Source organism: Cryptomeria japonica, chromosome 10, assembly GCF_030272615.1.
Source record: "Cryptomeria japonica chromosome 10, Sugi_1.0, whole genome shotgun sequence".
In the NCBI taxonomy this organism is placed as follows: Eukaryota; Viridiplantae; Streptophyta; class Pinopsida; order Cupressales; family Cupressaceae; genus Cryptomeria; species Cryptomeria japonica.
Window position 1 is genome coordinate 878,444,111 of NC_081414.1, and position 26,160 is coordinate 878,470,270.

Below are 26,160 nucleotides of genomic sequence, written 5' to 3' on the forward strand. Positions count from 1 at the left end.
CTACCCACAAGATTCAAAGTGGCTCACCAACCCCCAAAATGGTGAAGCTAGACAGACTAACCCTATTCATTTTGTTTATACATTTTATATACATGGCATCCATATCCAAAATGATGCCCTCACTGACCTAGCTAACATATACTAGAGAAGTGCTTCAAAAACAAAAAAGTTTTAACTATCAGACAAAAAGATTACTTGTCCTTGATCGCAACACTTATAGGTTCCTTTTCCCATGTGCTTGGGCCCTCCTCGGCAATCGTCCTCGGTTGCACCTCTTTGATTGTCACACCGAAATCATCCTTGTCCCCATCACTCTCCATCCCTTTTGCCTTCATATAAGCTCTAAGCCATTCGCCTCCCTCATTCATCATAATACCCATCAAATTTTTTAGAAAGGTGATGCTTTTTATAACGGCTGGTTTCCTTTCTTCAAATGCCTTCGGGTTAAAAGTAGTGATGGTAGGCGGTCTGGACACATCCTTCCCATCACGCTGGAGATAGAAATAATCTTGTGGCAGCCTGACTTTCAATTCTTTGTCTACATTTGCAAGCACATAATCCATGTCACGTAGGAAAGAGTCCTGAAAGATCTTCCGGCATAGAATCTAAGCACTGTCTTTGGACTCCCTAGCCATTAGAGCTACTGCTAGAAACATCCCAGTGATATTTGTATTGACTCTGTGCTCGTGATCCGTGAGCAGAAATTCCTCCCCTAAAATATTGTTTTGACCGCATGCATTACCAGTTCATTTGAATAGCTGAGAGTGGCTTTGAGCCTTTTCTCAGTAACCTTGCGCATGAAGGACATCTGCCTTTTATCCGCAAGCAGGCAAATTGGGGTGTCCATATCAGAAGGCAGTTTTAGCACTTCACGATGGGAGAGATGAGTCACTACAAGCCGTTGAGAAGATAAATAAGGATATGCAATCTTTCCTCACAAAGATAAACCCCAATGCCAGATAATGCCACCATAGAAAACAATACTTAAGTCCTTTCAAATCTGCATATCGTCTGTCGTGACTGTAAGCTGTATGTTTGAAGCATGTTGGGAGGCCACATACTGTAATTCCAGGAGTTAAATCATTATAAAGCTAGGTGGTATGAGTTAAGTTGCGTGTTTTGTGCAAACCTTCCCCTAATTCATTTAATGCCCAGTCTCTTTCATCATTTCAATCTAGAAGAATTAACTTGACATGATAAGTCCAACTCACTGTTGCTCCAATCTCTGGGTCCATCTTGGTAATCCCATCAACACTGCCATTTCTATCTTTTGGCATCCATCATGGCAGCCATTGTGATTTTTCTAGATTTGGTTTCCTCTATCAATGGCCAGATTGGCGAAGACATCTGCTGACCCATTCTCTTCTCGATATATATGTGATATTTTAAAATTTTGGAAAGAATTAGCAAGTGCTCTGATTCTAACCATTTGTCCAGCTTCCAATTTGGGGTAGAATTTTGTCTGATGGCATTAATTGTAATGAGAGAATCTCCTTCGAAGTGGATCTGATAAGCCTGAAGCTCTCTGCCCAATTCCAATTCTCTTCGTGCGGCTCTAAATTCAGCTTCATTGTTTGTAGTCCTTCCGAGGAAATATTTTAATTTTTTTTTTAGTAAATTAATAGCTGGTATGGGCCAACGCCCTTTATATTAGCTTTAAAATTGTTTACATTCCGTTCACAAAGTCTAGAAAATGGCTTACTCCACCGATGATACAAAATTCATTGAAAAGCCGTGTAGCTGTCTATCTACCCACAACATCTATAGCTGCATAAACCAAACTTGCAGCATCCAAACTATAGATCTATACTCCTATGCTAATCCGAATATTAGTAATTAAAGTCTTTTCAATAACAAGAAAAAAACAGATTTTAGGTCTTCCTTGCCTTTTTGGTTGCACACGGGCCCACAACCATCATTGGCTCCCTGTCTGTGTCCGCATGTGTCCTCTGTTGCCCATTGTCAACCTCAGGAGTGGAGACCTCATCTTCCTTGTTGCCCAAAGCTGCTTATGTGCTCCTTGATCGTTTTACCACTTCTACCCTGGCCACCACAGGACATCCACACCTGCATGCTTGTAATGTCCCCTCTTCCTTAGTGTTCATTCAGAATGGAAGATTCACCTGTCATCCATCTCCACAGGTGAAAGTCAGTGTTTGGAGATGATTGGCTAGCCAAGAATGGGTTTATACTTGGTCATTTTTAGCCTTGGTGAGCTTACTATAATAAAACTTTATAATATTGTTTTACAGAGTTACTTTTTCCTAAATTAGAAAAAAGGTTAATAAAAAGTAACTTTATTAACTCATGACTTATTTTCACCCCATGGCTTGATTCCCTCGGCAAGATAAATAATTCAAAGGTGGTCAAAATGTTAATGATGAGCTGACCCTATGCTGGGCGAACATTTGGAGGGAGAAAAGATTCCTAGGAATCTTTCTTTGATGCTGTTGGAGAGTTCAATTAGGGTTGGAAAGCATAAAAGATGTTGTAGGTGGCTTTTTGGTCATTATGTTTTGATGATTTTAGAAGAATTCTTTACCTTAAGCAGTTCTGCAGCATATTGGCAGAATTCTGGAGCAGATTTGGAGATGGAAAACTTCAAATTGCAGGTGTAGGACAAAAACCCTCTCACCAATCAGCATATTGATCTTCATTGGAAGCTCTTTTCAGGTCATGGGGGCCAAATTCAAGAGCTAATTGGTGAATTACAGTAGCATTAGGGTCTGATATTCTGATCTGAGCAGAAACAAATCATTTCCCAGCAAGTTTATGCTCTCAACCAGCAGGCCGTACCTTTCCCAGGTTGGCTGTACCACTTGTCTTGTTTGGTGTTTGCAAATAAAATAATTGCTAGGGTTTTAGCCCAGCAAATCACATCAGATTTCATTGTTGGCAGCTAATAAGAAGAAAGTGGTTATTTTGGAGAAATTGCATCATTCTGGAGTTGTGTCTGCATTAAGGTCAATAAAGTCAATTGGAGCTGTCAACACATTTAGGAAGCTCCTATTTCATCATATATTGAATTTCAGTCAAATAAGGAGGCTCAACCAGTCAAGCTTAGGACTCTCGGTATGCAAATTTGGACCTTGAGCAAAATAAATTGTCTTTCCTTCTCAAATTGCACTGATGTAATAAAAATCAGAGCTTCTGGCCACCTCTTCCATATCTCTGGAGTCCTCCTCTATCCAGTCTTCTCCACTGTCTGGTAGCATCGATATCTCTGGCCCCGAGCTCTCCTCCTCACTGTCACTTCCCACCAGCAGCCCTTCCGTCTCAATGTAATCTTTGACCCATTCTTTCGTTGGAGGAATCAGAATGTTGGCTAGGCATTGTAGTAACACCAGGCCCCTTTCAATTTCCCCCATGCACTCTTGCAACTATTCAATTTTCAACGTATGCACTAGCGGGAATTTTTGGACTTCTCCTTCACGCCTGCGAGTCATATAGTAGTTTTGTGGCATGGGCACCATCAGGTTCTTGTCAACATTGTCTAGCACTGCACCAATCTCCCGTAGAAAGGCATGTTTGAACAACTTCTGACATAGTTTCTTTGCATGGGCCTTTGTTACCATGAGATACAATGCTATGGCAAGAAACATGGCCGTGATATTTGTATTGACCTTATATCTGTGGTATACCCACAAAAATACTCACCCAAGCACCTTCTTCACTACATGCAAATACTAGATAATACAGAAAGCAACCGTTTATTTGTCACTTCACCCAAAAAAGACATCATCTGTTTGGTGGATTCTAGAATCAGTGGCATGTCCATCTCCACTCTCTTCCTAGTTGTTGTTTTTGCCAACAAAGCAATGACTCACCCCACACCTCACTGGTATTTATCTATTCATTCGTCGCTTGTCTCCATACTCGAATCCTTGTAGAAATTTTGTTTTGATGCTTCGCTCCACATAATGAAAGGTTAGTGTCCTGCACATTCCTCGATGTGGCGTACCTTCCATGCTGAGAAATGGGTGTTGCCACCTCAAATGCCTTGCGCTCACTGTCCCATCAATCATCCCCAATATGGTTATGTGTGACATCATTTAACATTTACCTCTACTCTCTTCCCTTTTTGTTTATTTGTCACTTGACCCAAAAAAGACATCATCTGTTTGGTGGATTCTAGAATCAGTGGCATGTCCATCTCCACTCTCTTCCTACTAGTTGTTTTTGCCAACAAAACAGTGACTCACCCCACACCTCACTGGTATTTATCTATTCATCCGTCGCTTGTCTCCATACTCGAATCCTTTTAGAAATTTTGTTTTGATGCTTCGCTCCACATAATGAAAGGTTAGTGTCCTTCACATTCCTCGATGTGGCGTACCTTCCATGCTGAGAAATGGGTGTTGCCACCTCAAATGCCTTGCGCTCACTGTCCCATCAACCATCCCCAATATGGTTATGCGTGACATCATTTAACATTTATCTCTACTCTCTTCCCTTTTCGTTTAACGAAAGTATTAAATGTCAATTTTTGCATTTGTCCGATCATTGCCATTTGTGCCCCCATCTCATGCTTTGGTAGCTATTTGGTCTTGAAGCTCGTGATTCATATTGATCTCTAATTATTGTGTGCGGAGGATTTATTTGGATTTGATTTGTAATCCCATGCCACTTCCCTTACTTATTATACCGTTGATTTTTCTACAATTGTTCGGCCCTCCTGATTCCTTGCCACACACCTATTGCCACTAGGACCTGGATTGCCTCTTGATACTCCGTAGAAATTGATTTTTATCTAGTCTTGCTTAAGAGCCATCCATTGTATACCCTCTCTCGGGTTTTTTATGATTTAAACCCTTTAGTGCTCCATCAACTTTCGGAATTTTGAGGCCGTCAAAGGTTTTGAGCATTTCATCATCCCAAATTTGTGAAGGTATTGTCTTTAATTGTTTTTGCGTTGACTGCATTGTTGACTAGCTCAATCACTACACCCTCAATCTTCCGGCATAAATCCATGGAGTCCATGTGTATTCCTTGGAAGATTCGTTTGTTCCTTTCTTTAAACAGTTCCCACACAACTGTCGAGGGGATTACTTTCCATAAGCACTCAAATAAGCTCTTTGTTTTGATGATTGGCCACAAACTGAACCATTCCAAAATGTCATTGAGTAGAGGGCATTGAAAATTTAATTTGGCCATGAAAAAATTGCAACATTCAACTGCAAATTTGCAATTTAATAGAATATGGTTAGCAGTTTCACACTCTCTTTGACATAATACACACTTTCCGGGGCCATAAATCCCCATTTTTTGCAATGTCTTCAGTCGAATCTTCTTTTGTAGAGCTGTCCAGGTAAAGACCGGAGCCTTGGGTAGGATGCTTTTGTTCCATATCAGTTCGATTGGCCTATTCTTTTTGGCAATTGCTGCTTCGGTCACTCTATATCCTAAACCTACTTTGTAGCTTCCAATGTTTGAGCCGCATCATTGAATGTCATCTTCTTCAGTTGAGGACACGAATTGTCTTTTCCTTAGTAATTCCGTTAGCGTTACTGTTATCACAAAAGCTTGCACCCTTGCTGAGCTATCAACTCAACAACCTTGTGAAACATGGAAACAACCCCGAAGTGTGGGACCTTGCGCAAGGGGGGTTGAATCTCTGGAGAAGGCCGACTTCCTTCTCAATCCGGGTGCAAGTGTTGAACCAACTCAACACTTTAAAACTAATTCCTAAGCCTATCCTAACAACTTGCAGAGGTAAAGGGAAGAGAGAATGCTTGAAATAGAAGGAGGTGATGCACCAAGAAGAGATTGTTCCTCTCCCCACCGAGATGACACAAAGAATTAATTGCAACACCCAGGAGATGCACAAACTTCAGTTGCATGAGTGACTCCAATGCATGTATGGAGGTTAGAATTCATTGAGTGTTAAGAGGGGAGAAGGATTCCCACAAGTCACACTCAGAAAAACAAGTTAACACAAGATATATGGAGAGAAAAACCACAAGACATACACCTATGATGAAGGTAAGAAACATACACAACATGCATAGGTTGAAAGAAGGCAAGAATGGTGATTTTCAATTAATTATAAGGCCAATGGCCAAACTTACAGTTGCATAAATGCAAGATAAATACAACAGAAGTGGGAGAGCATAGAATAGCTCAAGCCAGTAGGGAGAGAACCCTTTACAATGAGGCTTAACAACCTTTATATAGAAAAAATGGTTACAAGGGTGATCACAATCCCGGAATGTCAGTCTGGAAGTGTAGGGAAGTGCATGCACTTGACTTGTACATGCAAGCAACCTAGCCATACCCACAAAGGGCAATCCTGAGAAGGTGGATTGACTAACCTTCCAAAGTCAGACATGACATAAGTCACCAAGCATGGGCCTCGTAACTTCCTTGATGCAAATCCTGCCAAAAACATTAAATGCACCTCTGTAGCTCCACAAAAGAAGGTGCATAAGTCACAAAAAGTTGTCGGAGCATTTAAAGCCTTGAGTGTCGATCACGCCATCCGGAAGTGTTGCAAGCTAGAAGGAGTTTGGAAGACTTCGGAGACCTGGGTCACCGAAGTTGGGGGAACTTCGGGGGAACTTCGGAGACCTGGGTCACTGAAGTTGGGAAGACTTAGGAACTTGGGAACTTGGGGGTTTCGGAGTTTCAGAGTTGAAGACTTAGGAACTTGGGAACCTAGGGGTTCCGAAGTTCCAGGGTTGAAGACTTGGGAACTTAGGGGTTTCGGAGTTTCGGGGTTGAAGAACTTAGGAACTTGGGAACCTGGGGGTTCCGGAGTTTCGGGGTTGAGGAATTAAGGAACTTGGGATCCTGGGGGTTTCGGAGTTCCGGGGTTAAAGACTTAGGAACTTGGGAACCTGGGGGTTCCGGAGTTCCGGGTTTGAGGAATAAGGAACTTGGGAACCTGGGGTTGAAGATAAAGGAACTTGGGAACTTAGGGGTTCCAGAGTTCCGGGGTAGAAGAACTAGGAACTTGGGAACCTGGGGGTTTCGGAGTTCTGTGGTTGAAGACTAAGGAACTTGGGAACCTGGGGGTTTCGGGGTTGAGGAAAAAGGAACTTGGGAAGTTGGGGGTTCTGGGGTTGAAGACTAAGGAACTTGGGAACCTGGGGGTTCCAGAGTTCCGGGGTTGAGGAAAAAGGAACTTGGGAAGCTAGGGGTTCCGGAGTTCCGGGGTTGAAGACCAAGGAACTTGGGAACCTGGGGGTTCCGGGGTTGAGGAAAAAGGAACTTGGGAACCTGGGGGTTCCGGGGTTGAGGAAAAAGGAACTTGGGAACCTGGGAGTTTCGAAGTTCTGGGGTTGAGGAAGAGAAAACTTAGGAACTTCGGAGACTTGGGTCACCGAAGCTGGGAAGACTTGGGAACCTGGGGGTTCCGGAGTTCCGAGGGAAGAGAACAAGAGACCAAGGAAGGGACCTTCGAAACCTTGGAGTTCCAGAGTTGAGGAAAAAGGAACTTGGGAACCTGGGGGTTCCGGGGTTGAAGACTAAGGAACTTGCGAACCTGGGGGTTCCGGAGTTCCGGGGTTGAGGAAAAAGGAACTTGGGAACTTGAGGGTTCTGGAGTTCGGGGGTAGAAGAACTAGGAACTTGGGAACCTGGGGGTTCCAGAGTTCTGGGGTTGAGGAAGAGAAAACTTAGGAACTTCGGAGACCTGGGTCACAGAAGTTTGGGGAACTTCAGAGACCTGGGTCACTGAAGTTGGGAAGACTTGGGAACCTGGGAACCCCGGAGTTCCAAGGCAAGAGAACAAGAGACCAAGGAAGAGACCTTCGAAACCTTGGGGTTCCGGAGTTCCGAGAAAGAGAGAGGAAGAGAAGGCTTGGGAAAGGAACTTCTGACAAGACAACACTTCATACTTTATGATTCCATCATCTTCTCTTGGATCAAACTGGGCAGCGTTGGTCCATGGAACATATCTCTGATTGGTTCTCACTGATGGACCAAGGGTTTCATAAAATGACAACAGTTACCTTCTAGTCCTCTAGGGCATTGATCTCACGCAGAGACTTCCACTCCCATACTTGATCCCCATTTTGTTCAATCAGTCTCCCATTATCACTAATCTTCTTTCCCCACTGTTTGATGGTCTCAGTCTTTATTATCCCCAAATTAGCAACGTCTATCAAAGGTTTCTCCCCAGCGTTCTTCGAGGAGCAGACCTTCTCCCATGCTACCAGTGGAAATTTGTTCTGATCTCTAGTCTTGCTCCTAAAGAAATGTCTCATAACCCGATTTAGTGCATCTTCTGCCACCTTGGGAAGTTTCATGCATGACATTGAGTACATTGGTATTGCCGATAGAACTGCCTTTATCATCAGGAGGTGCCCCTCAGAGGTCAATAACTTCCCTTTCCAAGTCTCCATCTTGCTTTTACATTTATTGATTAGACTCTCCCAATAGCTTATTTTATTAACTCCTTCAAATCCAGGCCTTCTCAAAAATCTCCCGAGGAAGGTTGCCACTTTGAGGCCTAGAATATTTGCTATGTCCCTTTGCAATCCTAGCTGTGTGTTTAGAAAGAAAACCTCCGTTTTTCTCTAACTGATGCTTTGTCTTAAAGCCTTGCAGTATTTGTCTAGAAATTTTTTTATGGTCCTTGCCTTTGTGCAACTTGAATCTTTGAACAAAACAAAATGGTGTTGTCTGCAAATTGCTGGTGTGAGATGGAAACGATCCCTTCCGCAACCTTCATCCCTTTCCAATTTCCTGTCTACCTTAGTTGTTTGATGCCTCTACCCATAGCTTCAGAGATTCTTATGAATAAGAAAGGTGAAAGGGGGTCCCCTTGTTTTATTCCTCTTGTAGATGGAAAGAAACCATGTGTCGCACCATTAATTAGTATAGAGAACTTCGGCTCACTGATACAACTCTCTACCTATCTGACCCAATTCGCATTGAATCCAAATTGAGTTAGCACCTCAAGTAGAAATCTTTTGTCCACTAAATCATAAGCTTTGAGGATTTCTAGTTTTAATATCATACAAGCTGATCTTGTTTTCCTTGCAGTGTGAATTGCTTCATGGACAATGATTATTCCTTCCACAATCGACCTGCCCAGGGAGAATTCACTTTGCTCCTCTGATATTAAGTGTTTTAGCATTGCCCTTAACTTGTTTGCAACTACCTTATTTATGATTTTGTATGTCATGTTGCATAAGGCTTTATGCCTAAACTCATTCATACTTTGTGCCTCCTTTTTCTTGGGTATGAGAGCCAAGGTGTGATTCATTGCTCCAAGCATGATCTTCTTTCTTCTTGATTCCTTTGCTGCAGTTGTCACATCCTCTCCCATGATGTCCCAAAAGTGCTAAAAGAAGCTAGCTGGAAAGCCATCTAGCCTAGGAGCTTTGTTCGGATTGAATTGGAAGACTACGCTTTTGATTTCCTCTCTAGTGATTTCTTTGTATAAAGCCTCGTTTTGTTCTTTTGTTAGTATAGTTGGGATTGCATTACATATCTCCTCCCTCTCCTCTTGGTATACTTGCGTTTCCCTGTTGAGTATGTCCTCGAAGTATCTGACCGCTTTAGTGTTTACTTCTTCTATGGAGCTTGCCACACCACCATCTTGCTTCCTTATTCTGCAACTCTTTTCCTTTTCTTGTTTGCTATTGCTGTGTTGCGAAAAAGCTTTGTGTTTCTATCTCCTTTGTTTAGCTAGATTTCTCTTGATTTTTCTCTCTAGTAGCATTCCTTTCTTGCCTGCAGTTTTGAGTGCTCTTCCTTGTGTTCTTTTTTCTGTTTCATATTCTTCTATCGTCATCCCGTAATTAATGATGATTTTGTTAAGTTTTGAGAGCTCGTTTTCCACCCTTTCTCTTTTTGCAAAGATGTTCTTGAATTTTTCTTTATTCCACTCCTTCAGTTTATTTTTAACATGTTTGAGTTTCTTGCTTGTTTTGTATAGCTTTGAGTTGTTTTCCACGTCTAGTTTTGTCCATCATTTTTCCATCAGAGTCATCAGGGTGGTCTCCCATAGCTACATGTTTTCAAACTTGAAGAGACTGCAATTTGGTGGTATTTTTGGGGATTGTTAATTCTATAGGGTGATCTGACCCATTGTATGGTAGAATCATTGCTTCTTGTACTTCCATATTGCTGTCCCAAACTCCAGAGATCAGAAATCTGTCAAGCCTCTCTGCTATATTAGTGAAGCCTTTCCTCTTTTTAGTCCATGTGTAGGTTCCATTCTTGGTTTTAATAGCTAATATCTGTTTTTTGTCAACAAAGGTCTGAAAATCCCTTTGAATATTGGTTATATTCACCAGTTCCCCTCTTTTTTCTTCATCGCTTAAAGTGGCATTGAAGTCTCCCCCTAGAATAATCTTCTCATTCCTTAGGTTCCCCAAGATTTTTGTGAGCTACACCCATAGCTCTCTCTTGTCCTGTGTTGAGATAGGCCCATATGTATTTATTAAGTAGGAGACGTTATTTGGTAGTAGTCCGCACTTCACTAACATCCAATTCTTGTTCTACTCCATGGCTGCCCCTTCTATGTTTAGTGGGTCCCATATTACACCCAATCCACACGAGGCTCCAATTGCCTCAACAAAAAGCCCTGTCCACTGCTGCCATACCTTCAATCTTTGAGCATTGCCATTGTTATCCCATTTGGTTTCATGTAAAAGTAATATATCTGCTCTGGCTTGATCTATTTGGCGCTTGATTAAGTGCCATTTGTTAGGGGTGTTTGAGCCCCCTAACATTCCATGTAAAGCACCTTGTTACCCCCCCTAGAAGGATGATATCCTTCCCTGATCTTAATCAAGCGCCATTTGTTAGGGGCATTTAAGACCCTAATATTCCATGTAAAGCACCTCATTGCCCCTTGAGAAGGATGATATCCTTCCTCGATCTTAGTTTCCTTTGACCAATTGCATTCGTAGCTATTGCCAATTTAGCTTTATTGGATTTGGGTCCTGGTTTACCCTTCTTCATATTTGGTTTTTTCAGTTTGGATGCTATCTCCTTTCAACATTCTTATCTCTGACATAGGTATCTCTTCACCTTCCCCTTTTTCCTCCTCTTCATACTCTAATTCCTCCTACGATGTTATTTCATGTATTACTGGTTATACAACCTCTTCTACATTACCTAGTGTATTATTGGTTGGTTGTTGAGTGGGGGTTAGGTAGATCTGATCCAATCCCAGTGTTGATGTCCTGATCAATTCCTTTTGCTATTGTTATTCGCTTGCTGGAGTAAACCGGGGAGGTTCAACTTGCGAATTGAATTTTTCTTCCTTTGTTCTGATCGCTTTTAGAGCCACCATCCTTTGTATCTTCATTATTTGTATTGATTTGAAAATTTCTTATCTCTGGCTCTGGTGTATTCCTTATCTCTCTTAAATTCCCCTCATTTTCTGGTCTTGTCTCGAGGTTGGTGCCCCATGGTTCATAGGATTGGCAAACTAGGTCTTCATGCTCCTTGGATTTGCATTTAGGGCATTTTGCCATACAGTCTTCTCTTTCTACCTTTTGTTGCAGATGATGCCCCATTCTGTGTGAATTTCAATCTCCTATGGGATTGGAGAAGAGGGTAAGACATTGAGGCACACCCTTGCATAGTTTCCCAACCACTTGTCTATCATAATGCCATCCATCTGCTTGAGGTTACCAATGCTTTGCCCGATTCCCATTAGGATATCCCCTTCCTAGTATTTTACTGGAAGGTTGTACATTCGGATCCATATCAGTTGTTCTCTAATCTCCTGTTTCCAAGGATCAAAATTAGGTTTCCATTTTTGTACAAAGACTCCAAACCCTTCCATCAGATATGGTCCATGATCTAGCACCACCACACGCTCATCCTCTAAGGTAAAAACTGCTAGGAAAAAATCTTTTGGCAGCATCTAGAGTAATATATGGTGCCCCCATTTGGAGATACACCAGTCATGCATTTTACCATGATCAATCCGACCCCCACCCCATTTGAGAAATAATCCTACATCCTTGAATCACTTAGCTAGATTTAATCTTGCTCAAGAGGACTCACCTGTTTGTTTGCTTAGATTTGCTTGTGGTTCATTCGCTTGGGTCATAGGTGTTAATGTTTATATTGGATTTGAATATAGGATCTTTTAAATCTTATTAATGCAATTTCCACTTCTTATATCAATATAAGAATTCCTTTGTATATAAATTAATTTAAATTTTACATGAAAATAGAATCAATTATTATATTAAACTTCCAACAGCAAATGGCCTGCAATATTCTGGGAGGCAGTCGATATTGTTTCTGCACTGTAATTATTCTGTACATCCACAATACGATTGTCTCCCTCCTTATATAAGGAGAGAGACATGCCTCCACGTGGATCATGTCCATGTAGAGACATGTCTCTCGGCCGTGTAAGAACACGCCGATATGTAATGTAATGCAGTCGATAATTATTGTTAACCAATTTGCATTTGTTACATTGTTAATATGATTTGCTAAACGCACATAATCTGATAGATAGTAAATATCGATAAGCATATGTTTAAATGTTATTTGATATAATCAAATTAATTATATGTGTATATTTAATAATGTATAGTTATACATTATTAAACTATACATTATTAAATATATACATATGATTAATTCATAATCATATTTCAAGATTAATATTTAAGCAAAAATCTTATTAAATACATAATGCAAATAATGGATTAATACTTGTAGAGGATAGATATCAAATGCTCAAGGCCGATAGGCCAATTAAGCATTTGATTTCATCGATTAGAATTATCTGACCGAAGCTACAAAACATTAACAGTAGGAAGCTTTGCCTCTCCAAATTTTACATGTTCGACCTCTTGTGTTGTTGAAATCTTTGATTCACTAATTTCCTAAGGAGTCCGCATTCTTCCACTCCAGTTGTCAATGTCGTCCATACCTTGGTCCAATGAAATTAGTGTTTGATATTCGTGGCCGCCCAGATGGTCTAAACTTCTATGGTCCTGATTCTTCCTCCAGCCTCCTCGAGCATTGTTCCTCTTGGGCCTTGTTCTGCCATTCTGGCAGAAGCCACCCCAGTTATTTGAAATTCTGTCATTATGCCTCCATCCTGAAATTGGAGGTCTGGCTTTGTCCACACCCAGTGGCCGTACTCATAGACTCATTGCAAAATGTGCCTGTTGTCCTCCCATTGTGCACCTTGGAGATCCTTCCCGTAGGCCTTCCATCCACTATTTATCTTTGCGCGGATTTCTTCCATTGGTACAACATGATCCATTTATTCTCCCCATCCTTCTGCGTTTTGCTTCCAAGTTTTGCCATTCAGGTCTGGATTTTCTTGTTCCTCGCGCCTCTACTCCTCGCCTCGCCAATTTTTGCTTCGCTGCTCCTCTCGTGCCATTATTTTTTCGTGTTTATTGGTAGACTTGTTATGCCTTGGTTTATTTTCAAAATTGACAAATTAACAGTGCAATGGGAGTTCCTTACCACCTCCAAAATCACTTGATATCATTACAATGCCATATTTTTATTATTTATTATTAAATCCTATTTCAGAAAGGGGACTTCACAAACATAGCTTGTCATTATATTATATCTTATTATTAACTTTTTATATTTTAATTTTATTATTATTATTATTATTAATTATTAAATAATATTTCAGAAAGGGGACATTGCAAACTACTCCCAAATTCAATGCAAGACATGATATCTGTGATGTCCCATAGAATCCTAAGGAAACAAAGAAAGAGATAAAATGTTTTTGCCAAATAAGACAAACTACTCAGCCACACTAGGAGGCAAAAGACACGAGCAGAGAAAATATATGAGAAAAAAGAATAAAGGCAGCACTTGTAATGTCCCCATTCGATCATCTTAGGAATCCAATTTTGTTAAGTCTCTAAAGAGACAAAATTGTAAAAGAATGCTATACTATCACCATATACAAACAGTATGGGTATATAAATGTAAGCGTAATAGACCGCAGCTTTACAAGATTATTACACTGCACATTCAAGAACGAACACATAGGAAAAATAAACAATGACACAAGTAATCGGTAAGGCATGAGAAGATCAATCATCAAACATGGAACAGATAATGAGCAGGAATATCGACGTAACGATCCAATTGTTTTTACCAGATCGAAGAAGCTAGATATATTATGGTTAGAGACTAATATATAACGATTAGTCTCTGAAGATATCAAGCATGATATGATGCGCAGATCGGAGATTAGTATACAAATCGCATATGGCATATACGATGAAAGACAAGCATAGTGCCAATACATCGATTAATACCATCGATCAGACAAGTGGAGATTAATCATGAAAAGTGGCGAACTATACAGGGATCTAATCAATCACTTGATATGCCTTGAGGAAGCCTGATCGAGATTAATGTTAATCATTAATAATAACAAGCAATTTGGTCAGAATTAGTCAAGAATAGATTAATGCTCAACATCGGCTGATAACAGCGACTACTATTATTGACAAGCACTGATAATGACATAAATTGATAACAAAGATTAATCAATACGTGGCAGCGAGACTAATTAGATAGCGATTATGATAATAGACTAATCAGTAATCGGTTGGTTATGAAGAAATCTGCTTGATAAGAGCTGTGTCCCCTTGAATATGTAGAGGTGCGAACCTTTCTATTTGCAAGGTATAAGAGAGCATTCAATCTCACTTCATCAGGGGAGGGGATCAGTTTTATTTTCTGAAGACGGATATTTGTTACATCGCTCTAGTTAAGCATTTGACCAAGTGTCAAGTATCAGGTATATACAACAAGATCTAAATCAGAAGGAGCACCAATATCAGAAACGACAACCTATCACAACATAGTGGAGTGCAGATCAGAGAATATCCGGAACAGCAGTAATACACTATATTGATTGCACTATTCAGTATCAGATATAAAGATCAAGATCATCTTGCATACATCCGATTGTTGAATCAGAGATTGCAGAGATGTTTGTTCTTATATCTTCATATATAAGTTATAACAGTTGTGAATTATAATCTATCATTTGTGCAATAGATTTACAAATTAATTGTTCCCTTCTTCCTAAAGTACTGGAACAGAGGGACATTACAGCACTGAATTAAGTGAACAGGTCAATTTCATTAGTTAAGGCCTACATGGAGTAATTGTTTTAAAAAAGTATCAAATATAAAGTTAGACGCTTCCCTCTATCAGGTAGTCCCTTTCAAAAGTCAAATTTATTCATGAAAGGTGAGATTCAAAGAACTGAATAAAATCAACGATTATGATTAGTATCAAGGTAGCAATTAATAAAGATTAATGAAGGCAGTAATTGTTTTATAGCAAGGGACATGTCTCAATGAAATTCTATTCAAAGAGATGTATCCCTTCCTTTGGAAATGAGAATATAAAGATGGAATCAAATGAGAAGGAAGACAGAGCAGATCTAGAGCAGAATAAGATCAGATAAGAAATTCTGAATTCTAAGTTTGAATTCAGAAAAGGTATCCATAATGATTCATTGAATAGAAAGGAACTTTTGATCTACAATCAGAAAATCAGGCATGACTTAAATAATAAGCAATTGAGATCATGGAGAATCAGATCAGATTGTCTAAAAACAGAGAGCAGATCGAAGGGGATTAGAAGTTCTCCTACATTTATAATCTGCATTTATCGAATCAGAGCAGCAGTTCTTATATATAAAAACTGAATTCATCAAGGAATTGGATCACAGTTATACATAATCTGCAACAGCAGACTTGGATCTAATAACCTGCAAATGGTAGACTTGTGATCTAGCAAGTAATTAGTATGCAATGTGAGGGTTTTGCTTAACATATAAATCTCATATGTAGTATCAAGATAATTAGGGAAGGGATTTGATAATCCATCTAGACTCTTATAATTATTTATTTAATCAATTTATTCTCCTACAAACAATCATGTAGGGGCTGGCAATGTAACATTATTGGGAAAGCAGATGCGGGTTCCCCCTCTAAGTAGGCCACCCCAAGTTGGATTGAATTGTCTTGGTTGGGTGTTCTTGCCACTTGTGGGCTAAGGGGCTGAGTTGTCTTGGTTGGATGCTCTGCACCCTTTGGCTTCGTTGTGGCAAATGGTTCTAGGCACCCTTTGTGTTATCATCTCCAATCCCCATGATGATTAGTTGTGGGAAGTAAAAGAAGAATCACGTATGGGATAGCAAGGAGACACGGTTGAGAAAGCAGATACAGGTTCCCCCTCTAAGTAGACCACCCCATGATCTCCAAGTTGGATGGACCAGAGGTCCTGCCACTTGTGGGCCATGGGTTCGAGTTGTCTTGGTTGGATGCTCCGCGCCCTTGGGCTTAGTTGTGGCGAATGGTTACAACTTACAAGTGCTCAATCATGCTTTCCTCTCAATTCTCAACAATGGTTGATTCTTGGAAAGACAACTATAGATTAGATCCCGATGAGTGATGCTATTTAACTTAAATATCTATTAGATTGTTAATGCGATTGATTATATATGCATTTATATGTTAATGGATTCCTAACCCTTATGGAAATAATTAGCCTTATGAATTATATTTCAAATGATGACTAACCTTATTGCAGGGGTTAAATCAATGTTTATGGTGGAAAGGAAATTGTTAAATGGTAAGTTTATCTTAATGAGCTTTCTTATTTTAATTGAACTTGTGATTTTTGGGCAAGATCTAGGAACATCGCCAAAAGGGGACATTACAATATCTCTAGTTTTACCATGAAATTGAGTAAGCTGAAGCATCGAGAAGACGATGGGAGAACTCAGCAAGGCTAGTTGGCAACTGCAAAATCCTGAGCACCCAAGACTCATCATTTTTCCAATCGATTAATCATTGAACCTGAAATAACTAATAACTAAAATTTATTATCATTATTATTTGATATGTAAATTGAGGAAGTAGGGTCCCTCATGTTTTCTAATAACTTTCAAAGAAAATTACATCTTAAGCTTATCAAACTCATCTTCACCCACCAACTAAAATAGGAAGATAGTGATACCCTTCTCAAGTCGAAGAGATTTATCAAAACTTAAACTAAAACAAAATCTGTTTAACCCTTTTTAACATAGGATTGAAGACTTATCTTGCTTTGCAAAAGAAAACTTTTTTCTTTTCCGCAACAAATCACTTTTCAGAATTGCCTCTTGATGGGTCTTCAGGAAAATGCATAGAAACATGCATAGTCCCCAAAAGGGGGAACCCCTTCAACCTTGGTGGAGGAGGGAGATATATCTGATCCAAGTTGGGTCAAGGGAGGAACATTTTTTAGCCTCGAGTGGTAAGGAAACATTGCCTTAATAGATGGATCTGCTGCAGAAGCGTGAAAAATCTCAGTAAGACATTTTCTAGGATCTACAAAAGACAGTCTGAAGAAATCATTTGGTGCCACAGTTTAGCTCCTTTCCACCAAGTAGCCTGCCTAGAGGGAACTTGCCTTCTTGCTAAAGTAGAAGATTTAGTTTCACTCCAGAACCATTTTACTCATAGCAAAACACAACCTACATTGGAAGGCAATTCCATCAAAGTCCAACTGTTGCTTCCCTATAATAAACAGGCTTCTATAAGTAATAATCCATGCGATAGCCCGGTAAAAAACCGCACCAAATCCCATTTCTAGCCTTAAAACAGATTTCTTCTGGAAACTTTTTAGATAAATCCATCCCCACAAAAAAATAAAAAATTCCAGAGGTTATATTGTTCATCATCTCAAATCTGGGACAGAAATAATTATGATTGAATTTCCAATTGAAGTTAAATAGTCATTGAAGAGAAAGGTTAGGGAGCCTAAGCCAAACCAGGATAACAAAGAAGGATTTTGTGAGAGGATTAATGTCTGGATCCCAAGATTTCATACAGAGGATTCAGTAAAGCCTCATCCCAGGATCATGGGCCTTTTTGAAGAAGGACATCCTTTTGCACATGGGCAAATAGCAATATCGTTTTTTAAAAGGGGACCTTTTCGATCAAGTGGGGCATCAAGTTGTTCAGATTTGCCGAACTGGGCCAACATTTTAGAAACTTACAAACTAAGTTATTTGCTTATGTTAACTCTCAGGTTCAATTGCATTCTCCTCAAACTCCATGGTCTTAAATGGATTTTGATTAACCCTTCTACCAGCCTTGGGTATTTGCATCTCCCTTTGGAGAGCGAGGAGAAGAACCATCTTCATCACAGGAAGAAAAAATAGGTGGATCTGCTTGAGACCATTGGTAACCTGCTATTGCTGCCATCATGCTTTAGGAGATCAGAAGATGGAGAGGACACAGCTCCAGAGACGGTGGAATTGGCCATAGCATCGGAAGGAGAGAAGCATGGATCTTTGGTGACTGATATTTGAGAAAAAGAATCATTGCAATTCCCATCATAAAGACCATCCAAACATTTTCTGCCATTAATAGGGTATTATGGTGAATTGAAAGCTTAGCTTTTCTCTCCATGGGAGCTGCAGGAGCAACGAGATGCCTGGAGTGGTCTAGGGCACACCATGAGAATCGACTTAGCATAAGAAAGCTGTCCATTGTCACAGAGGACTTTTGCAAATGATTTAGATGCTGAGGACTGTGTGAGAATGGAACTCTGAACAGTGTCACAGATAGAGAGAGAAGTTCCTTCAAGTACACCAAAGAGCATTCAGTGTTACAACAAGTTTTGTGAGTGCAGGATTATTTCGGGAGCATCATTTACACCCATGAAAATGATTTTCTCTACAATGTATAGTTAATTATATATTATTAACAGCTACACCTATTAAATTTATCCTTCTGTACAAATCTGGGCTGGGCAATTTTGAACAATTTTTTTTTTTTTTTTAATGAAATTTGCCAATACATTATATAGGAGAAATCAGCGCAACAACCGAGTGTGGCATACCATTTCATGAGAACTGTAACCTGTGTAATGCCAATGCACAACATGTACAACCCACCTTCCTAAAACAACATTACAATGTCATTATGCAAGGTGTACAACACACCTTTTCCAAGAATATTCAACTTCTTATTTGTTGAACAAAATTTCAGATTGAAATAATAGCTTTACATTTTATTTAAGCTTTACAAAGTATTACCGTGGGAACAACATGGATTGGGTAAGGCCTTAGAGATTTATCTAATGAAAGTTTGCGAATGCTGTATTATTTCTTTTTTTTCATTTAGCATTTGGAGACCTTTCAAAATGGTGTGGTTATGAAGTTGGATAAGCTTGCATATCCTAAGAGGATTTGAAATCTTTAATAACTAGTTGAGTGTCTGATCCGGTTCATTGATTTTAAGCTGTACGATTCTTTTCAATACTGAACTTTAGAGTAATTTCTTACATCACTTCAATTTAACTTTACTTAAGAAATTGAAGTTAATTTGTTGTGCAAACTGGATTTGTTTTGCAGGTTTGTTCATCTAAGCTGCAGGTTGCCTGGAGAATAATTGAGTGGTTCCTTGGGTATTTCCATTCCATGGCATCTGAATGCCATGAGGCATGCAAACTATCCTCTGGTTTGGCTGATGATGCTTGGGATGAAGAAATAATCTCTTCCTCACAGGGCCCCTGTCCTCCTAATTTCTCCCATGTAAAGGAAGCAGGTGTTCAGGCTAATATTAGCAGCAGTGTGTGGAAGTCAAATTTTACAGCTACACATGTCAGTTGTAATACACATTGCTCGTTTCTTGACCTCCCTCCTGTTCTGATAGCAGAAATTTTCAATCGTCTCAATCCAAGGGACCTCAGTATGGTGTCCTGTGTATGTATTCTTTTTAGGAGGATTTCTTCTGATAGCCATGGTTGGAAGGAATTCTATTGTGAGAGATGGGGGCTTCCTGCACCTTGCAAGCCTTCTGAAAGTTCTGCCTTGCCACTGGAAAAATCATGGAGAGAGCTCTATGTTGAGAGAGAAGCTCGTAGCAAGGCTTTTTTGGGCCGATTCAAAGTAGATTTCCTCACAGGACATACAGAACCTATCCGATCTGTTTGTCTTTTGGCATCATCAAATCTCATATTTACAGCAGGCTATGATACAGTGGTAAGAATGTGGAACATGGAGGAAGGCCTCCTGGTTGACCACTCTCGACCCCTTCATAGTACCATCCGGGCTATAGCAGCAGATATAGAAATGTTGGTTGTGGGAGGAACTGAGGCGTTTGTTAAAGGTTGGCGATCAGTTCCTGAGCTGCCTCAGTTGTTTGATATTTCAGGAATTACAGGCCAAAGCACCGAATTTTACCTTCGAGGGCATATTGGGCCCATTACCTGCCTTGGCCTGGATTATTCTAGAATTTATAGTGGCTCTTGGGATATGACCATACGTATGTGGGACAGGGTTTCTCTGAAATGTTTGAATATTCTCAAGCACGGAGATTGGGTGTGGTCATTAGTTGCCAGAGGCCCAAATGTTGTGAGTACTGCAGGTAGTGATATGTACACATGGAATGCTGAAAACGGACAGCTACTCACAGTGAGACCAAATGTCCATGTTGGAAATGCCTACTCTTTGAAATGCAGTCGTTCTGGTCATTTGCTTTTCACTGGAGGTGAAGATGGAGCTATTCATATGTTTGAAGACCGATCTCCTCGTCGTCATACAAGCCATTGTAGTGATGTTCTTGCAATTGATGATAAACCAGTGGCATCATGGATTCCACATTCGTCTCCTGTTTATTCACTTGCATTTGAAGATCCCTGGCTTGTTTCTGCATCTGGGGATGGAAAGCTTGCCATGATGAATGTCAGGAAACTACTGAAGTTGAACAGCTGTAGCAGGCTCAAGTCGGTCACTAACAATTATGATCCGTGGGAGCGAGCTTCCATTGTAACAATGCAAAATGAACCACCACAACGCATGCTTCATGGTTTTGGCAAAAACTTGTACTCTGTGGATATTGGTGCAGAGAGAATATTCTGTGGAGGTGAGGAGGGAGTTGTACGTATATGGGATTTCACACAGGCTTTGGAGACTGCACGCAGAGTTCAAGCTTCGAGAAGCATCCGTTTGGAGAACAGAGCGGGGAGGAAGAAAGTCCAGGCAGCAGTTTTGAACAAATCTAAGCAGTTGGATTGCTGTACTATAGAAGCTAAAAGTCGTGAGGCAAGTGCCAGGAAAAATAGGATTTGGCGAAGGAATGGTGAGCAAGATAAAGTCCAGGCTTAGGCTAGCCCTGAATTCTACTGTTCTAGTTGGTTTAACTATTAGCCTAGTGTAGCATGGAGTTCTCTATTTTTTTAATTGCAATCAAATGCCTGATTTAGTGTTGCATTCAAGTTAGCCCGCTGTAGTTAGCATCTCCTGTGCCACCAGTCAAATTATTTAAAATTTTGAACTGCTGGAAAGGATACCTATTTAACAGTTAATTAAATTGCTAGCTTTACGCTTTCTTATACTGTTAATATATTAAGTCATTTAATAAAAGGTAATCAATTGCTTTTGATTTACTAAATTAAAAATAAGAATTATGATTGCTAGATGTACTTAGGGACATAATGCTCAAGATTTGTAAAATTTAGCTATGGTGGACTCTGTATGTGGCCTTTGCTTTATGCAGCGATAATTACATGCAAAATTTATAGGAGCTCTAATGAGCCATTGATATTTTATCTCATCTATAGGTTCTTCGAGAGGAATGGGAGGCTATGGTCACTTTGAATGGTCTCTAATTGTTTGGTCTACTTTGATATTGTTATTTATTTATTTTTTTCTCCTACTGCTATTAGCTTGTAGCGTTGCTATTGCTTTGCTCTTGGAAATTTTTGTGTGTTTCTCTTGTAGTTTTTTATTTTGAAGTGTTGGGGACCTTTCAAAAACATCTCTTCTACCTTAAACCAAAAAATGATATAATAAGTTTATTCGGTATGCCATGAAATTTTATATTGAGTGGTAGGTATTTTGATAGGAAAGATAACGGTTCTTAAATATTCACGAGTGATATTATCAAGATCATGAATGTACACCTTAGGCTTGTTAGGTTGGATTAATCAACATGAATAAAATCAGGGAAATTTGTACTACAAATTTTCAACCCCAGGTAAGTATCAACAAGAACCCTTTTAACACCAATTTATTCTGTTCTACAACTATGTTTAGTTGAAGGGCTTCCGGAAGAGTTGGTGGTGGTGGGATTTTATCTAACATTGGATTAATCAACATGAATAAAATCATGGAATTTGTACTAACAAATATTCAACCCCATAAGTATCAACAAGAACCCTTTTAAGACCAATTTATTCTATTCTACAACTATGATTATTTGAAGGGCTTCCGGACAACAATGCTTAGTTGAAGGGCTTCCGGAAGAGTTGGTGGTGGTGGGATTTTATCTAAAAAGAACCACCTGTTACATTGGATTAATCGACATGAATAAAATCATGGAATTTGTACTTCCAAATATTCAATCCCACAAGTATCAACAAGAACCCTTTTAAGACCAATTTATTCTATTCTACAACTATGATTAGTTGAAGGGCTTCCGGAATAGTTGGTGGGGCTGCGATTTCATCTAAAAAGAACAAAACGCATTACATATATTCAACCATGTAAGTGAGCTTATTCTAGAGATCTTTTTTACGGCTTCCTCAATTATGGCTCAATAATTATAAATTTTGAGGGCTTACTCAAGAATAGCTCTATAATTAGAAAATTTTGAGATCACATAGGGATATAGGGATATCTTAGATTGGATATGGTATAATAGCTCAACAAGGTCATATTGTTTAGGGTTCTTCTAGGAAGATGAGGTGGAGTTGGAAGAATATTGTGGTTAAAGGTGGTAATATTAGGATTAACGTATTAATTATTTTAATGTGTAGACATGCATACAAATATGATAATCTATTATAGGGAGCTCCACAAAACATGGTTGTTGGAGGAATTAATGAGTATTGTAGGTATGCACACAAATATGATCTATGTAAGGGGGCTTCACACACACAACATGACTGTTGGAGGAAAAGCCTTGAATAATGTGTGGTGTAGGGCTAAAATATGGATTGAGTTGGAAGAAAATATATGGTTCAAATTGTGGGAGGCAATATCAATGTGATTCCAAGAACAAACAAGAGGATTCACACTAAGTGAAGGGACTAATTGTGTGTAGTGAAAATGGAATGATAAACTATTGCAAAACCAATAAAAAATCAACCACATAAAGCCCTAGTTCTACAATTAAGAATCCACCATACACATGCTTAGTAGGGTTTGGTCACCATTGTTTCGTATCTCTTTGATCTTGCTTGATATAGTTGCTCTCAAATTTTGTATTGTGCACAAGAGTTCAACAAAGAACAAATTGTGGTTGTGTAGATACTTTTGATTGCTTGATCGCTTGAAAATTGATTAGACATTAATTAGGCTTGATAAGGATGAAAGAATCCTCTTATATAGAAAACACCTTAGAAAATGGAGGGATAGGATTAAAAGATGAAAGGGTAAATGGCCGGCTAGGATTAAAGGGTAGGTAGAGGAAATAATAAAATATTAGAGAGGTGGTTAGGATAGAATCAAAAGATAAATGACATGTGTCATGGAGAGAAAAAATGAATTAATTAATTAAATAAATAAAGATATATTTAATTAGTAGAAGTGGAACCAATTAAATAATTTTTTTAAATTTTTTTTTTTTTTTTTAGAGAAATGATAGGCTAGAAGAGGGTTAAAGAATTAATTAAATAAATAAAAATATATTTAAGTAATAGACGACTTAGAGTAAAATAATTAAATAAAATATTTATTTTATTAGGTTAGGACAGTTGGGAATGGGATAATACGAGAAACATGCTTTGGAATCGTTAGAAAGGAAGAGGCAAGAACATATAAGAGGGAGGGTTCACACTAAGTGAAGGGACTAATGAATGGGAAATGGGGGAAGGAAACAAGAAAAAAAATTAGGGTTCACACTAAGTGAAGCGACTAATGAGTGGGAAATAGGAGAATATGGGAATCATTCTCAGGAACTGTTAAAAAGGAGGAAGCAAATGACAAACAAGAGGGTGCACACTAAAGTGAAGGGACTAATGTGTGGGAAATGGGGAAGGAAGCAAGAAAAAATAAGAGGGTTCACACTGATTGAAGTTACTAATGAGTGGAAAATGGGGGAATACGAGAAATATGCAAGGAATCCTTAAAAAGCGATGAAATATGGTAATCACTGCATTCATTTATAAAAACTATGAAATATTGTTTGTTAATTTTAGGTTTTTAATATTTTCTAGAACCATAGATAAAGAGAGAGGGAGAAGACACCTAATATATATAAGTTCTTAGTCAACGTGCAAATCTTTCTAACAAAATCTCTTATATATCAATGATGCTTTTACATTTCTTAAGTGTAATTTGAACTTCTGAAGGCTATAAAATTAATCTAGGAAGTCGATTGCACCCATGTTAATTGAAGATCTTAGAGTGATCTATGTCATTACAACCATTTGAGCTGGTTAAAACATATTTTAGTAACTTTGGGGGCAAAAAAATAAATTATATAGTCAAACAAAAATAATTTGAGCATTAGGATGCAACATTGACACAACCTTCATAGCATATATATGTGTTATATGCTATTTAAGGGGGCATATCTTATCACTAACACTCATTTGTTGATCTTATAGATAGTTATAGGTATCTATATAAACTCACCATTGTCACTACCACTTTTTGTACAAATATAATTTTAATAACTCTACTCTCTCCTTTCTCTTATGATCATAAATATTTTATTTAGCTTGCAATTTTTGTTAGTTTTACTTACATAGTAGAAGCTAGTCACTACACATCTTTTCTTTATTTTATAAATTTCTCATGGTGCACACATATCAGGGATCAAATAACACAAAGATATCTAACCAAGTCAATTATCTTATATGGACCATAATGTCCTTTTTATGTCTAAATATTTACTTTACACATAGGTTTGTGAATGCTTATTTATTTTGAAGTACATGTTCATGTGAGGATTAACATACCTCTAGAAGTTGTGGAAAAATAAAAGTATCAATTTTTTATACTTGTATACATCTCTTTTAGTTTTGGGTTCATTATGACTTTATATCAACTACATAAAAGAAAATGACACTTTTATGCAAAGTTAGACTCATTTCATAATTAATGACATTAGATTTCTACAATCCATTATGTTAATGATCTGCTTATGGATTCAATTGTATGAGAGTTTTTTGCATCCTTCATTGTGCCCCCTATACATATCTCAACTTATACAACCATATCTTATTTATATCCATACACATTTTTATACATTTGACATTTATTGAGCTTCTATTTCCAAACATCTCTCATATTGATATTCACATTTTCTTGTCCAAGACTTCCCCTATTGAGCTTTGGTTTGCAGATTTACTGGGTTATGACCTTCTCTTCCGAACCTTCATCACTAGGTGAGTAATTTCTGGAAACCTTTAATTGCTCGTGTGATGCAGGTGCATCTTACTATTATTATATTTTTGTCTTGATTGAAAAATGGGAGGTTGTAAAACCTCTAGATAAAATTTGTTTTAACAATAATATAAGAGGTTGAAACTATTTTCTAAATAATAGGATCCTAATTGGATCCGTTGAAAGCTTAATTTAGTTTATTTTCATGTATAAAATGAGGCAATATTTCAGCCTCGGGGATAGGGAGAAGTCACGCACAAGAAAATATATCAATGTACTCTCTCATTTCCTGATAAATATATTTGATTGAGAGTTTAGTGATTTTTGGTTTTAGACGGTCTTTTATGCAGCCCCATCCAATCAGTTGAGAGTTTTCATCAATCGGATTTCTAGGTTCCAGGCAGTGGGGAAATGTTCTCAGAATCAGTTTATTATTTGGATCTATGTATGTCCTTCATTAGAATGGAGGCTTTATAGCTTGGAGACAACTCCCTTGATCGCTGGCAGGACATTTACTGGCCCATGATATGCTGCATGATCTCATAGTAGCTATTGGAGACAAGCCATCAGCGTGTGGTCTTTGCATTTACCTTCGTAGTGGATTTCTTGGAGGTTTGGATGATTGGCATAAACTGTACATTTTACCACACGCAGTCATTGAAATATTCCTTCCTTTTGTTTTTGGCCAGCACTTCGATATTTTCGTAGCTGTTGTATGTGATCGGGTTGGTTCATCGATGACATTTTGACGAAAATGTCCATACTTTTAAGTTAAAAGCGTATGAATTTGCTTGCGGCTGCATGGAATGCTGAAGATTGGCAATTTGACTGGAAAAAAAAAG

At 38.7% G+C, this 26,160-nt stretch overlaps 1 protein-coding gene across 2 annotated transcripts in view; it reads left to right on the forward strand.

Annotated features, from left to right (window-relative positions):
* The window catches only part of LOC131028987 (F-box/WD-40 repeat-containing protein At5g21040), a 45,190-nt gene extending 23,876 nt beyond the window's left edge, over positions 1-21,314 (forward strand). For both annotated transcript variants that reach the window (XM_057959362.2, XM_057959363.2), the window contains exon 3: positions 19,337-21,314. In XM_057959362.2, the coding sequence (XP_057815345.2) occupies positions 19,403-21,091 (1,689 nt within the window). In that variant the 5' untranslated portion in view covers positions 19,337-19,402 and the 3' untranslated portion in view covers positions 21,092-21,314. The remainder of the gene's footprint in view (positions 1-19,336) is intronic.
* Positions 21,315-26,160: the final 4,846 nt, after the last annotated feature.